Source organism: Corvus kubaryi, unplaced genomic scaffold (genome assembly GCF_017639235.1).
Source record: "Corvus kubaryi isolate FWS band 111438036 unplaced genomic scaffold, C.kubaryi_AGA036_p1.0 136, whole genome shotgun sequence".
NCBI classification, from domain to species: domain Eukaryota; kingdom Metazoa; phylum Chordata; class Aves; order Passeriformes; family Corvidae; genus Corvus; species Corvus kubaryi.
In genome coordinates, this window is record NW_024580670.1 from 422,109 (window position 1) to 436,951 (window position 14,843).

At 48.4% G+C, this 14,843-nt stretch overlaps 2 protein-coding genes across 4 annotated transcripts in view; both read right to left on the bottom strand.

Moving 5' to 3' along the window:
• Positions 1 to 372: 372 nt before the first annotated feature.
• RHO (rhodopsin) lies at positions 373 to 4,504 on the bottom strand. Its single transcript, XM_042013001.1, has 5 exons — positions 4,015 to 4,504; positions 2,920 to 3,088; positions 2,640 to 2,805; positions 2,157 to 2,396; positions 373 to 1,732 (listed from the first exon to the last, which is right to left on the bottom strand). Exons 1-5 carry the CDS (start codon positions 4,373 to 4,375, stop codon positions 1,613 to 1,615), a joined length of 1,056 nt encoding a protein of 351 aa, XP_041868935.1. The 5' UTR covers positions 4,376 to 4,504; the 3' UTR covers positions 373 to 1,612.
• A 3,516-nt stretch (positions 4,505 to 8,020) lies between these two features.
• The window catches only part of IFT122 (intraflagellar transport 122), a 31,725-nt gene continuing 24,902 nt past the window's right edge, over positions 8,021 to 14,843 (bottom strand). For 2 of the 3 annotated variants that reach the window (XM_042012972.1, XM_042012990.1), the window contains 8 exons: positions 14,731 to 14,828; positions 13,773 to 13,873; positions 12,449 to 12,614; positions 11,365 to 11,476; positions 10,805 to 10,933; positions 9,934 to 10,013; positions 9,148 to 9,312; positions 8,021 to 8,458 (listed from right to left, as the gene is read on the bottom strand). In XM_042012972.1, the coding sequence (XP_041868906.1) occupies positions 8,369 to 8,458; positions 9,148 to 9,312; positions 9,934 to 10,013; positions 10,805 to 10,933; positions 11,365 to 11,476; positions 12,449 to 12,614; positions 13,773 to 13,873; positions 14,731 to 14,828 (941 nt within the window). In that variant the 3' untranslated portion in view covers positions 8,021 to 8,368. Of the gene's footprint in view, positions 8,459 to 9,147; positions 9,362 to 9,933; positions 10,014 to 10,804; positions 10,934 to 11,364; positions 11,477 to 12,448; positions 12,615 to 13,772; positions 13,874 to 14,730; positions 14,829 to 14,843 lie in introns of all 3 variants that reach the window. The other variant, XM_042012982.1, reaches the window with a different exon arrangement.

Genomic DNA, 14,843 nt, shown 5'->3' on the forward strand with positions numbered 1-14,843 from the left:
TGTGATGCCTCTGGCACCTGGCTGAGCTGGCAGGAGGGTCCCAAACCCTTGCTTGCCCCTAGCACCACGAGCAGCAGCCGGGTGGCACAGTCTGGGGAGACAGCCTGTGGGCTCGGGGCCAGGCCTTGTGCCAGGGCCAGTCCTGCACAGGCAGGAGAACCACAGTGCCAGGCATCACCACACTCCTGGGGAGCACAGCCTCACGGACAGCAAATAAACACTGAATCCTTCCTCCTCTTCCCTCCAAAACCACCTCCCAGATTTGAAGTATATGAATCAGACATCAGCCTAAACACTGAATTATTCATAAAACGCTAATCTTTAGATTTCACTGAATATGCAGAAGTATCGATAAAAAAAATAATGAGAGAATTGTACTTGCAAATTGCTCTTTATTAAGGGTTTAACTCGCATGGGCTCTATATGTTCCCTATTAGTCCTTGCAAAGCTGCATAGGATTAGAAATCAGAGAGGATAATAATGTACAAAAATAGTTTCAAATGTTGATAACACTGAACAGTGAGAAAAACATCTTATTTGTATAATTGAACTAAAAATAAAAATGAAGAACACTGCTACAATTGCAATATGCCATCTTGTAGTGCTTTGAACATATGTCGGCATCGCTGAGCCATATGCTGCTGGGTCCTGCCTGCTGCGGCGTGGGGGGAGATCAGCCCTGCGCCCGGCAAGCCTGAACAGCACCAGAGCTGCCCCAAACCTCCTGCTGGGCCGAGGCCAAACTGACCACAGCCAAAATGGGGAGGGGCATGGGGGAGCTCGTTGGGGAGATGGCCCTAGGGGTCCAAAGATGCCTAAGGAAGAGAGGTGGGACTGCAGGGAAGGGGTGCTGGGGGACACGGAGCAGAGCTGCTGCTGAGGGTGCAAACTCCATCCGTGTGCTGCTGCACCAGTGCTGGAGGACTGAGCACCGAGCTGTCCCTGAGTGCTGCGGCCGCACACGGCTGTGCTGTGCTGGCAGGGCCCTCTGTGCCACCTGCCTGCCAGGCAGGACCCGTGCACCAGTATCTGTCCCATCTCCCCAGACGAGTCACAGTGCCTCCCAGGACTTCTGGCAGATGGGACAGGGCTGGAGCTGGGAGCATCTGGCAGAGCCAGGGCACTGTGCAGCAGCCAAACCTGCTCTGGGCAGCCAGAGTGTGATGGGGCTGAGCGGCTGGGCAGCACTGGCTAGGATCCATCTCTGGCAACAGAGCCAGAAAGTGGCCCCAGCTCCGGCCCCGGCAGCAGCAGATGCAGAACGTGCCCTGGCTGGGGTGTCAAGGTGGGTTGAGGGAGGCAAGGACAGCTCTGCCATGGCCCAGGCATGGCAGAGCTCTCTGACCCAGTCTGCACTCAGAGAAGGGGCATGAGCTCTCAGCAAGTCAACAGAAATGCATGGATTTACGCCAGAGGAGCTAAGCCTTTGCATTTTAATTACAAAACGTGTGTACACATTTTCAGCCTTGTTCCCAGGGTTCCTAGTGCCAGGAGCGAGGAGCCCGCCCCACAGGGCCTTGGCCATGGTGAAGCAGGGGCAGGTGGTGGCGGCGGCGGGGCTAAGTTTGTGCTCCCAGGGTGGCACCCCAGGGACTGGCTGCTCCTGTGGGGCCTATGCAGGAGAGACCTGGCTGGTAGAGACGGAGGAGGTCTCTGTCTTGCCAGCAGACGTGTCCTCATCACCCAGTGGGTTCTTGCCACAGCAGAGGGTTGTGATCATGCAGTTACGGAACTGGGAAAGACGGAAGCCCGGGGTGAGGCAGCTAGACACCACGCAGCTCTGGCTGCAGAGCCATCTTTAAGCCCAGCAGAGCTGCTTGGAAGTCCCCAGTACTGCGGTGCAGGAGGAACTATGCCTATGGAGCCTCCTGCCCCACTGTCTGCTGCCCACCCCATCTACTGCCAGTCCTGCCTGCTCCAGTCCTGGCTCCTCCTCCATGCAGCACCTGCATTATTTCAGGTGAGATGGCCTTGCATTTGTAAGATTTATGCAACACCAAGGATGAGCTGCACAGTCAGCTTCCCACGTGCCAGGACTAGATCTGCTGGAAACAACCCCCACTCCAGACCACTGGCACCTTGAGATGCTGTAACTCTCTGCCGGCTGTTATAAAGAGAAACACAAAAGAGGAGTTGCCTGGCACCCTGCCAGTTACCTGTTTGTTCATTACGATGTAGATCACGGGGTTGTAGATGGAGGAGCTCTTGGCAAAGAATGCCGGGATGGTCATGAAGATGGGCCCAAAGTCCGATCCCTGGTTGGTGAAGATGTAGATCGCGACGCTGGCATAGGGGACCCAGCAGATCAGGAAGGAGATGACCATGATGATGACCATGCGAGTCACTTCTTTCTCTGCCTTCTGGGTTGTGGCAGACTCCTGCTGCTGGGCAGCAGCCTGCAGGCAGAAGGGAACAGAGATGTAATGGCACCAGTGGGTGCTGCACTGGTAGGGACACAGGGTCAGAGCTCACGGTAGTCAAGCTGCACATCTGGAGTTGTTTGCTATTTCCCTCTTCATGGATGGCCAGGCTGGCCCCTGGAGGGCCCTCCCTGTCACCGTTCTTGAGCCTGGTGTGGGCCCCTTCCCAGCACTGGGGATGCGGTAGCCCTATGGCCACTGCATCCGGCAGGTACCCACCTCCTTGACAGTGCAAACCAGGTTCCCATAGCAGAAGAAAATGATCAACAGCGGGATCGTGAAGTGAACCACAAACATGTAGATGACAAAAGATTCATTGTTGACCTCTGGCTTCAGAGTGTAATAGTCGATCCCGCATGAGCATTGCATGCCCTCGGGGATGTACCTGCAAGGTGAGCCCAGCAGGTCAGCACCTAGCAGAGGAAACGGGCTGGAAGCCACAGATGAGCCACCAGCCAGGCTCCCATAGCCCCGACGCTGGGTCCAACGCTTTCCCTACCTGGACCAGCCGAAAAGTGGGGGAGCCGCGCACGCCAAGGCCATGATCCAGGAGAAGGCAACGCCCATGATGGCATGGTTCTCCCCGAAGCGGAAGTTGCTCATGGGCTTGCAGACCACTATGTATCTTTCGATAGCCAGGACCACCAGTGACCAGAGACCGATTTCACCTGCACCGGGGGAGAGGGGTGGAAAGGGACACAGGGACTTTGAGCAACAGGAAAAGAAAAACACCCTGATGGCAGCATGAGGCCTCCTCAGACTGATGTTCCTGAGGACAACTCCTGGCAGCAGCTTAATCTCCACCAAGGGTTTGGAAAGATAAATGAAGAATGGTCAAGGCCAGATGTGGTAGGTCAGTGTGAGAAGACCCCTTCTTACTGTACTGCTGACCCACAGGAACCACTTTGCTGCTATGTTTTGAGATCCATGGCTGATCCCACCATTCATCCCAGACAGCACCTGCATCTGCAAGCCTGTGGTCACGTTCTGAGATGCGGCAAGTGCCCGTCATCCCAGGATTTCCCTTCACTACCCACAGCTTCCCAGAAAACTTGTGGCACAAGGACCAAACCAGCGGAACAGTAGCTGTGGCTGAAGGCTGAGCTGAATGGAGGAGGGCATTTTTAGATACACAATTTCTGTTTAACATGTTTGTTTCCATACCAGGCTGGCATGGGGAGGAGAGCCAGCTCTGCTTGCCCGTACCACCATGCACCACACCAGAGCCAATGGCAGATTCAGTTCTGCAAAATGGGAGGAAAACATTGTCATCTCTTGAGTCAGAAAGTGAGCCAAGGAGATGCGCAAATCCAACAACTGCAAAATCTGGCATTGGCTGCTTTTCACTGCTGCACTGTGGTTCTCAGGATACTGAGCAGGTGGCTCCCAAAATAAAGTTTAAAAAAAAAGTGTCACTTATCAGTTTCTTCAGCTCCTACCTGGAAACATGGCAGTGGCCTCAGTTCACATCAGTAGCAGGTCAAGGACATTACAGGTACCATGTTTTTCCAAGATCATCTGCGTGTTTTCCCTCCCACTCCCACAATCTGGGGAAATTCCTGACAGAAGACATTTGAATATTTGGAAAACTTACCACCCAGTGTGGCAAAGAAGCCTTCGATGTAGCACCCTGTTACTCCAAAGACGAAGTACCCATTCATGGAGGTGTACATAGTGGTTGTGAAGCCTCCAAATACCATGAAGAGGTCAGCAACCGCCAGGTTCAGAAGGATGTAGTTTAGAGGCGTCCGGAGCTTCTTGTGCTGGATGGTGACGTACAGCGTGAGGAAGTTGATGGGGAAGCCGAGCAGAATCAACATGAACATGTAGGCAGCCAGTGCTGAGAACTTCCAAGGCTCAGCCAGGTAATACTGGGGGTACTCAAAGGGGCTCCGCACCACTCCAGTCTTGTTGGACATGGGCACATAGAAGTCTTGGCCTTCTGTCCCGTTCATGGTTGCAGTTTGTGAGGCGTTTTTTGCTCTTACTCTGGGAGTTCTTTTGTGCAAGGAGGAAATCGCCTCTGAAATGGAGCTCCTGCCACCTCTCAGCCTTCACTGTCACCCCAAGGAACCAGTTACACTCGCGTCCACAGGGCACCTCTTATAAAGTGCCCCCAGGGTAAGCTCCAGGCACTGGTGTCAGCACGATTAGGGTTTAGAGAATTATTAATCATAATCATCCCTGGATAATTGGCTTTCCTGGGAAGGTGTTAAGGTGACACCAGTTTCTGGCCAGTGCTGTCATTGTTGGAGACCACAGCTCATGGTCGCATATATAAAGAGGTAGCTCTGCACTGCACCATTCTTTTGGAGGGGCTCAAATCAGGCAGCAGCTCCACTCACACAGCCTTGCTCTCCCTTCCCATTCCCTGCTAACAGGAGGGATGTGGGCAGTTCAAATCCCAGGACAGTGGGTTTGGGGGCTGCAAATGGTGGCTGGGCTGGGCAGGTGTGGTGTGGTCCCTCAGTGACAGAGGGGAGTCCCAGCCCCATTCTCACAAGGGGAATGTGGTCTATGAGACCAGCCAGTCCCCACCAGAGAGCCATCGCCACGTAACTGCCAGTCCCTGTGGGAGGCTGCAGAAGGCAGCATGACCAAACCTTCCACATGCTCCAGTCACCTCTCTACTCAGGATTTGGCTGTTTGACCACTGCCATGAAACACTGGCCCCACTGGCAGGTTACGAGTTGTGCCATCACCTCTGTGCCTGTCTTTGTATCTGATTTGGGTCATGCCAACTACATTGGTAACACCTAGTAAATAACCTACTCCATCTCTCCTGGACTGGAATCATTCTGCAACAGTGCTGAGAAGGCTGCTGGACCAGGGCACTGTTGGGAGGTTCAGAGCTGAAGCCAACACTCAGCTTCATATGCTGGTTGACAGACAGCCTCGGTCTCCTCAAACCTTGCATAATCATCAAACTCCGTAGGGAAGGCTATTGTTGGAGCCTTCCATGTCCTCTCTGTCTCTCTGGCTCACCACTTTATGCACTCAGTTGTGCTTGAAACATTCCTTGTGCCAACCAGCAGCTGAGTTACACATTTTCTTAATTTTTCAGAGGCAGTGGGACAAAACGACAGGAAATGAGCACAAAGAGACTCTTTGCTCTGCCCCTTTGTAGGTGACAGAGGCTGGAAGGGAGCTGAGCACCCACCTCCCCTTGCTGTTTTGGCTGCACTGAAAGCTGAGCGGAGGGTTCCTCACAGCCAGGAGCAGGTGAACTCAAGGGCCTCATCCAGCACTGGAGGACGTACCAGAGCTGCTGGAGCTCATGGGTGCAAGGTGGGCAGCAGTTCATGTCCTCTCAGCCTTATGAACTTCCTCCAGTCCTGGCCTAGTTTTCACCAATGTTCCTTGTAGGTTAGTTTAGCAATAAGTTTAATGGAAAAATGCACAAAGCACTGTACTCAGAGCAGAGACCAAGCTGGGAAACCTGCCTTCTAAGTGGGGAAGGTGGAAGGAGCTGAAGTGCTGGCACCACAGACTAGGGTAGATCTTGCTGGCAGCCCAATGCAGGCCACAGTCTCTGGACAGTCCCAAAGGTCTTCCTTCACCTTAACATGAAAACACCAGGTCCTCACACACACTGCTTACCCTAAGTCCCTCTCAATTAATTTCTCACACTTGTTGCCAAGGCCAAAGCAGTGCCACTTTCTAACTGCAAATGCAGCTGTTTCACTCATACCTGGGCACACAGGGATTAAAGGTTTATTTCCTTAAACACTTTAAGCTGATGCAATAAGCCACTGCTGAGGTAGCAGCTGCTGTGCAAAGCTTAGGGCTGGCGTGCGTCACCACTGGACGCAGCAATGGGACAGGCAGGCAGCAGTGAGACAGAGGAACGGGGCAAATTGCTCACAACACCTTCCAACCAACGTGCCGTGGTGGGACCTCTTGTGCCTCCAGGGACTCCTCAGCATGAAGTTGGCTGGCAGGCTCCATGGCATAGGGCAGCCTGGACTAGAACACCTTCATCATGTATGAGACATGTGGAGTGTTTCTGCCCAGAAAGCCCAAAACACTTTTCAAAGCTAGACTGCATTCACAGAGTTGTTTAAAAAAAAAAAAAAGCTTCCTTGCTTGGTCCATTTTGTATCTGTGTCACAGTAAACCCTTTCTCTTCATTTTTATAATTTTTCATTCCCACTGGCTCTGCACAGCCAGCTCAGTTCCAGAAGGAGCTGAATTCCACCCTGGCTCCCATCTCAAACAGCATTGTTTATCCATGTCAATAGCAGAGTCTTCACTGCAAACAGTGACAGCTGAGTTAGAAAGCAGATGAGCTGTAATTAGAACAGAATGTTTTTAAAGTGGTAAATCAAGCAAACTTGGTCAGGAACCACTGAGGGACTCGGAAACCCGGCAGTGCGATTGCAGGGTCTCCTTTTCCAGAGGAACTCGAGCAGACAGACATCCCGTTTCACGTGCAAAGTGCTGCTCCCGTGGGAGCTGCTCCGCCAGCACCAACCACCTCAGCCAGTTGCTCACGTCCTTTCCCACTCAGGGTAAAGGCAGGCTGGAACAAACAGGCTGCCATCACAACAGAACTCATGGCAACACGGGCAGTTTATACTGGATTAAAGTCAAGAGAGACATCACTTCCCAGCCCCAGGCGAGCTGGTTACCTACATGAATCTTCCCGCTGCTGGGAATGACCCCGTGACCATCCTCGTGAGATTCCCCTGTCCGGGGGTGCGTTGGTGTTACTGGCACAGAGCTCACTTCCCTCCCAGCAGCGTGGGGGGCTGTGTGTTGGTGTCTAAACCGGCACTGGGAACAGGCCGCTGCTGCAGCTGGGGCTGAGCACTGGGCTCTCCATTCTCCCTGCTCTGTCCCCCTCAGCAACAGGCCAGAGCAGGGCAGGGAACAGAGAGGGACAGAGCTGGGGCAGCTGGCCAAAGGGGTGTGCCACTCCAGATGATGTTGTGCTCCTAAATAAAAGCTCGGGGAAAGGGGGAAGAAGGGAGGATGTTTTTGTGGTGTTTGCCTTCCCAAGTGACGGTTACTCACGCTGAGCCCTGCTCTCCAGGAAGCAGGGAATAGATTCCTTCTTGCTTTGCTTTGCTTGCACGCAGAGCTCTGCTTCAGCTATTAAACTGTCTTTATTTCAACACAGGAGTTTCTTGGCTTTTGTTCTCCTATTTCCTGCCCAGTTCTGTAGGCAGAGCAAGCCAGCGTGGGGGCTCGGGTGCTGCCTGGGACTGATGCCCCCCGTGTCTCGTGCCTCTGCAAGAGGCTGCAGCAGAGAGCAGCGGCTCTGTCCCCTCCCACCTGCACACACAGCTTGCCCTTGGCTCAGGACTGACACAATACTGGGGACACGCCGCTCAGCAGCACTCCCTTAGCACGGCCCTCCATGGCAGCACCACAGTCTGACATCCTGCACTTTAACCAGGTGAACTCCACATAGATTCAGCCACCACCTGCTCCAGGGTGGCTGTGAGATGCCCCCAGTGCCAAGAGCAGTGGAACTCTTCAGATTATATTTGAAGGGCTCTAAACTCTAAATGCTGTTCTTGCCTAAATGGAATAGAAAGGAAAAAGAAATTCAAGACCAGAAGCATCGGTATTATAGCAAATTCTGAGACAACGAATAGTGAAAAATAGTCCCATTTATTTGAAGATCTGTCAATAACTGGTGTGTTATAAGGAGCACAATCTGGAGTAAAACCAGTTTCTTAAAGGCTGAATGTGATCCTAGAAACATTCCTGTAAAATTCTGTGGCACTTCAGCTGCTTGCCTGGAAAATGCAGAGCACATTCACAAAAACCAGACATTTTAATTAAAAAAAACAATTACAATTCTTCAACTTGGTTCCACTCTTACATACAAAATGGGACAAGATGACATAACTAAGTTGTTAGGAAAGCTCTTTAGATCTAAGAAGTGTTTTGCCAAGCCAAGAGGGGAGTCTGTTGTTGAGGTAAAAGACTGGTTTTCTTCATTGGTTTGACTCATCTATTCTCCGCCGACAGAATGGACAACAATTATGCTGGAGTATGAGGAGCTCATAGTCTTCTGTGTGAAACATCTATTAATTAGGAACAGATTTAAGACAAGTTAGCCTGTACCCTGCTCCAAGAAAATGCAAACTGAGCTCAATGGCTGCTCAATAGCACAGATATTCTGGAACTACCACCACAGAGAACTGGTCCTCTTGGTTTCAATCACCTGAGATGCTACAGCCTGGAACAGAGCAGCAAGCACTTCACAGACCTCTGCCAGTGCTGCTGAGAAGGCACAAACCCATTAACTACTTTTGCAAAAGGATAGACAATTAGACAGTTGTGTAAGTAAACATGACTGAATTCCAGCATTTCAAAAAGTAATTTCTGAGTGAGGCAGGAGCAGGACTGAATCACAAGATAACAGTCACTGACTGATTTTCCTTGCTAGATCAGGCTGCAAGTCAGAGAGACAGAGCAAAAGGAAATAAATACAAATCAGCTTCTGTTGGTCAGCCAAGGTTTGCTTGAGAGGCTCTGACTTGCTGTCAGGGCAACTTCTCAAATTCAGCTACAGCCAAGTCTTCGAAGGCAGCTGTTCCTCTATCTAGCACACAACTCAGAGCTGGGGTTTCACTACTCTGTCTCTACCTCATTCAGGAATTTGCTCAGTACATTTTAGAGTATGAGGTTTCAATGATTAGCATTGTTTCACCCATCAGGTTCTGGATAGGGCTTTTCATTTATTTTTTCAGCCTCTCCATGAGAACACTACCTGAAAGCAGGATGGACACATGGTGATGGAGGCGTCGGGCAGCAGCGAGCGGTAGTACTGCCACCGCAGCGGCCTCGGCCAGCGCTTGATCAGGACGTCCCTGCGGCTCATGGAGCGGAGCATGGCACGGCTCACCACCACTGGGACAAACTCGGAGCCTCCTTGCTGCACGAGAGCACATTTGCAAAGAATCGCTGTTACCAGCTGCAAGGCCCTTTGAGGATTTGTAAGTTGTTTTAAGAAGCCAAGTTAAATTCAGTAGAAGAAGCTAATGTAGAACTGGCCCAAGCCTTGTCCCACCAAAGTCCCAGTCAGCTTTATCAAAACCTTCAGTGACAGCAGCATCCAGCCACGTCTGTTTCCAGTGAGCTTTCTCTTACCTCTTTAACATCCCTCCTTGCAAATAACAGCCATGCTCAGTCTCTATGAAACCCTCACAGTAAGGCCTGCTCTATAGGTGTGTGTTGCTGCTGTACCAGTGCACAGTGAGAAAACAAAATTCCAGCAACGTTTAGTTTAAAATCTTTGTTGTTTTGTGATGTTTGTGTTTGTTTGTTTGGGGTTTTTGTGTGTGTGGGTTTTCCTGGCTTGTTTGTTTTTGAGGGGTTTTGTTTGCTGTTTTTAAGGGAGGAGTTGACTGGTTAGTCCATTTGCGTCTCAAGTGTCATCCCGCTCCCAGTCCCCTGCTCTGCAGCTCTCTTTGTACCACACACACACCAGAAGAGCAGCTTTGTAAAGTAAAATCTTGTATTAATTTCTGTTGCTAGATACTAGTACAGTTCTTACCTCAAAGCTCAGTTTTGCTGTAAAGGGATCATCATCCTCAATAATATCTGTACTGTCATCAAGCCTCAACCTCTGAGCATCTGGATGCATGTCTTAAGGAAGGACAAGAATTCCTGTAAAACTAGCTCTGCTTACCATGGAAGCATCCCAGCAGGACCAGTACCCTTGCTGCTTCAGAGTATCTCAAACTGGAAGTGCCCAGGCCACTATAAAAAGCACCAAGAAGGCCTTGCTGGGATTTCCAGTGACTGGGGAAGTTTATCACTGCAGCTGCTGTAGAACAGCAAGACGGACCATAGCCAGGCATGACATCAGCTCTTACCCGTCCACAGATGACAGAGCAAAGGAAGCAATCTATTGAAATTACATTTTTGGGCAGCTTTAGTCAGAGTTTGTGTGTTCTTGTGCATTACTCTACATCTCATATTCTGTAAACCTCCCCAGCAACTGGGAGCTCTGGATGCCAAAGCATTCCAAACCAAAGTTGTGAAGTGCTACTTCCCTTGGCTGAGAGAAGGCAGGCTCTAAAGGAAGCTCTTAATTAGAAGCAACGCACTCCAGATTCCCCCCATCCTTGTCAGAAAGCAGTTCACACAGAATAGGTGAAGCATGGCATTCCATGGTTAAAAATAAATATTGCACAGGATCAGAAATAAACTGTCCTGATGGAAAAGCTTCTTCACAATGTTAGGTTTAGTTAAACCATACTTTGGTTGTCATACCAACACGATGAAGAAGCAAGATGCAATTGTACTTACATCAGTCATATGACAAAAAGAAAGGTTTAAACCTAAGGGGAAAAAATAAACTCAAAATTGTTTAATACTTCCCTATGAAAAGGACTGGAAACCAATTCTAATCAAAAGGATACGGTCACTCATCATCTCTTGCCATTTATTCTCTCTTTTACTTGCTCTTGGAGCTTCAAGATCAATGAGAGCTACAGCTTCTTCATCTGTGATGCCATCTTCCAAATAGAACTCAACCAGGTGCAGCACCTCTAAAAGGTGGGAAAGGCAGGAAGTGTTTGACCTGCAGGAACTCAGGAAATGCCTCATAGCAGATACTCTGCTCCTTCAATAACAAACAGCCTCTGGCTTCCATGTCAGTGGTGTTCTGCCCACCTTCTCTCATGAAACAAGTTAAATAAAAAAAAATTACAGCAAACTAGATCCCCTGAACTTCTGAAAGGATTATGTTCACCTTCACAGAACACTAGATGCATTTCAGTGTCTGGCAATAAAACAATGCTGTGCTGCTGTTGCTGCCCTGAAGTGAGATCCAACAACCCCCACTTAGTCAAATTTAACAGCAGTAAAGGAACATTTGTTTACCCAAACAACACTGCAGAGAGAAGAAATTAAGCACTAACCTACTCTGTTAAAATTTATCTACTTGCAAAGCATGAGCAAACCTGACGTCCCAACACACCATAGGAGGAGGCCGAGAAGACGAAAGGCTGTCTGCAGTTAATGCAGACATTCCCCAGGTTATTCAGCAAAGGGTTGTTGGTGGAGCACCTGTAACACAGGGGCACGAGCTCCTGAAAAGACAGATTGAGAGCATGGTAATCACAGACCAGCACATCCCCAACTCTTTGTTTTCAATTAAATACGGGCCCCTTCAGCTGACAACACTGATACAACACCAGCGCCAGTCTGGAGAAGCACTGCTGTGAAAACAGATCCTTCAACATCTGAAAATGCTTTCCCTTTTTAACAAACCAGCAAGTTTTCCCATTAAAAATAGCTGTCTTCACCATTTTAACAATTAAATTTTCACCTTGCCTTTGCAGTAACAGAAGCAGAATTCTGCATTAAATACACAGGGACAAAAGAAGCTGAAGAGAAGTTTGCTGAAGCAAAGTTTTTTGCTCTAAGATTTGGTCAAATTTAGGTTCTCCAATTAATTCATCTCTTTTCAAGAGCAGAGTTATTTTAGGCAGCTCTTAAAGGGTGTGTTTCTATTATTTCAGGAGGCCAGGTGCATGTTCACTGGTACAATGCAATTTATTTTTAGTGAGCACTCCCTGAGACATGGCTTTATAGAACACTGCAGAAAGCCAGATTTCAGTGAAAGAAGAAAAGGTGTTAAAATAAGATTTACGGAAGGAAGGTTACTGAAGGGATGGAGGGAGGAGGGAAAGAGTGTTAGGAGTGGGACAAATGAAAGTGACCTCCAGCTGGAGAGAGAGACAAAGACTGTGGAACAATAGCATGTGAACTGGGGAGAAAAGGGCTTGGAAGAATTAACAGGCAGCGAGGAAGGTGACTGCAAGAGAGGAGAGGGAGGATGGAAGCTGCCCACAAAGAGACGGCTGATTTTAATTTGCTCTCAGGAGCAGAAGGAAGTCTGACTTGAAGAGTAACAATAAAAGGACTGTGTTTCCAGCAGAAATACAATTATATCACAGAGCGATGCATAATATATTTCAGATTGTTTTGTGCACACAGGAACTTGTATTCCAGGATTAGGCCACATATTAATGATTAACATGAAACACATTACATCTTACTTCACTGTCATGGAATGGCTTGGACCGGATTGTCAGGCTGCCCAGCTCAACGGATTTCTGGAACCTCTCTGGGATCTGCAGTCCCTGCAGCTTGTCATAGGCATGACGAGCCAATTTATATGCACCAAGAGCTTTACTCTGCTTTGCCAGGGCCAATAATGTATTGCTATAATTTAATTAAGGAATAAAAATACATACAGCATTTAGGAAAACATGCAATACTCTGTCTAATCGTAGAAGTTGTGCAATTAAGCATATCCAACACTGGGACTTCAAACAGGCTTTATCCAGAGAAATCTATTTACAGGACTTAATTTATAAACACGTGTGAAAGGACTATCAAAACATCTGTGGGCAATTATTAGCAAGGTAAGGAACTGACCTTACATAAATGATGCTAAGGTTAAATATTCTGACTCTATTTACATTATTTCATTAATTTTGGGGTACATGTATTTTCTCCCAGCCACAAAAAATCCAAAACACAAAATTTTTTTACAGTGTAAGTAATCCACTGACACTGAGTAAATACACCTGATGTGATTGGAAAGTGTGCCCCATGTTAGCAACCAAGTGTTGTCCTTCCTTTTCACCAGAGTGAACCAGTAACTGCTGTTTACACCTACTGACCACAAGGCCTGTTATCAAAGACTTTATGATAAAGATTCTACATTTGTAAGCGAGGAAGTTATGAAAAGGAAAGCTAACATCCCATCCAAAGCCAGAAATTAAGTGAAACCAAGATGAGGCCTCCCTATGGCATCCCGTGACCTTCTGGCTGTCTCTTAGAGAAAGGTGCATTTCACAGGGCTCACACAGCCCTTTCAGGAAGCACTCCCCAGAGACTCACTGGCACTGACAAAGCCATGCAGATGTTGGCCTGACAGACCACATTGCCACACCAGCCTCAAGGGATGCAAAAGCTCCTGGGTTTCCCCACTTCTGCCTCAGTTCAGTCTCCTTGCAATAACACCGTCAGGATTCAGAACCAACATCTTCTTGCAGTGACTGGTGTCCTAGAACTTGCTCCTCTGACACAGGTGACACACCAGAATGGGCAGGTGTTCAAGGTGGCCTAACAGAGTTACGTTATTTGATTTGCACAACTCTCCAAAACTATAACAAATAACAAACTAGTGCAGCTCAGCACACAATAGTTTGAAGATGCTGATGATTCCTGAGGGACAAAAATCAGTTCCCATTAATGATAACCAACAGCTGACACTGAAGATTCCCTGCAGGAGGTCCCTGCCTTGGACCAACAGCAGTTACTCCTTTAATGTATCACATAACTTCTAGATTTTGTACTGTATTGGAAGGATACACTTTTGAGATCCCCAAAGGAGTCTCCTTTGTTAAGCTGTGAAGCAGAAACCTGGAAATATTGAAGAGGGTTTCAGGCAAGTGGAAGCTGAAAGGCTCCTCCTGTGGTATGAAAAAGACACATTTCTCAACTGGAAAACCAACAACTTACATCAGTAAGCATCACAACACGAGGCATCTCTAGTACTGTGCTTCTTTCATCTGTTGAGAAAAGAGGTGTTGACAGAACATAGCAAGTGGATTTTGTATGTCTATATTACCAAAGCTCATGCCTGATACACACAGAAAAGAGACACAGAGAGATCAGTGTAGCTAAGACAGAACCTTTAACAGGTTATTTAAAAATGAGGGCAGTCTGCACAGCCACAGTGCTGTGAGATCTAAAACAGGCTGACAGCAAAGACTCCACAGCACAGAGTCTTCTTCTGGGCAAGGGCACAGAGCAAGGGTTCTCAAATGTTTTACAACAGATCTTTGCACCAACACTGATGGCAACATGACTCTAATTGCTGGAATTAGTAGGAGCTCCTCACTCGTGACTGCATATCACTGACACACGTAGGAATCCCCAGGCTAAAGTGCCTTCTTTTGTTCAACCCCGTTTCCCAACGAATAAGGGAAAAACTGACCCTGGCCTGGGCAGGAGCAGAGGCTCAGGTACCAGGGGACCAAACCAAGGTAACCAGCAAAAAGGGCCAAGGGTGTGAAGGAGGTCAGGCATTGGCACAGCCCTGCTCCACCTGCAGCTGTAAGCAGCTGAGCAAGTTCTTGTATAGGACAGCTGAAGACTGTATAATAAAATAAAATAAAGTTAAATAAATAAATAAAGTTACTATACAGTACCAATGATGTACAGTGATTCAATATTTGATTTCTTGAAAAGTCCTAGTTATTTCTGGACTCCCTAAGGAAAAAAGCTCAGGAAGCATAAATACACAATTCTAAAGTGAGTATCTTACAGTGTATCTTTGAATAAAGTGATAGACATGGTAAACTTCTGCCAAATGCTGGAAGTGATGAAACTTCTGCAACATTTCAGTCTGCTGTCCTTCGTTCTCTGCGGGAGGCAAAG

Coding starts and splice junctions, on each gene's coding strand:
- RHO (XM_042013001.1), bottom strand. CDS start 4,375: ATGAACGGGACAGAAGGCCAAGACTTCTATGTGCCCATGTCCAACAAG. Junction 3,089..4,014: donor CTTCTTTGCCACACTGGGTG/GTAAGTTTTCCA, acceptor CCCCCGGTGCAG/GTGAAATCGGTCTCTGGTCA. Junction 2,397..2,639: donor TGGTTTGCACTGTCAAGGAG/GTGGGTACCTGC, acceptor TTCTGCCTGCAG/GCTGCTGCCCAGCAGCAGGA.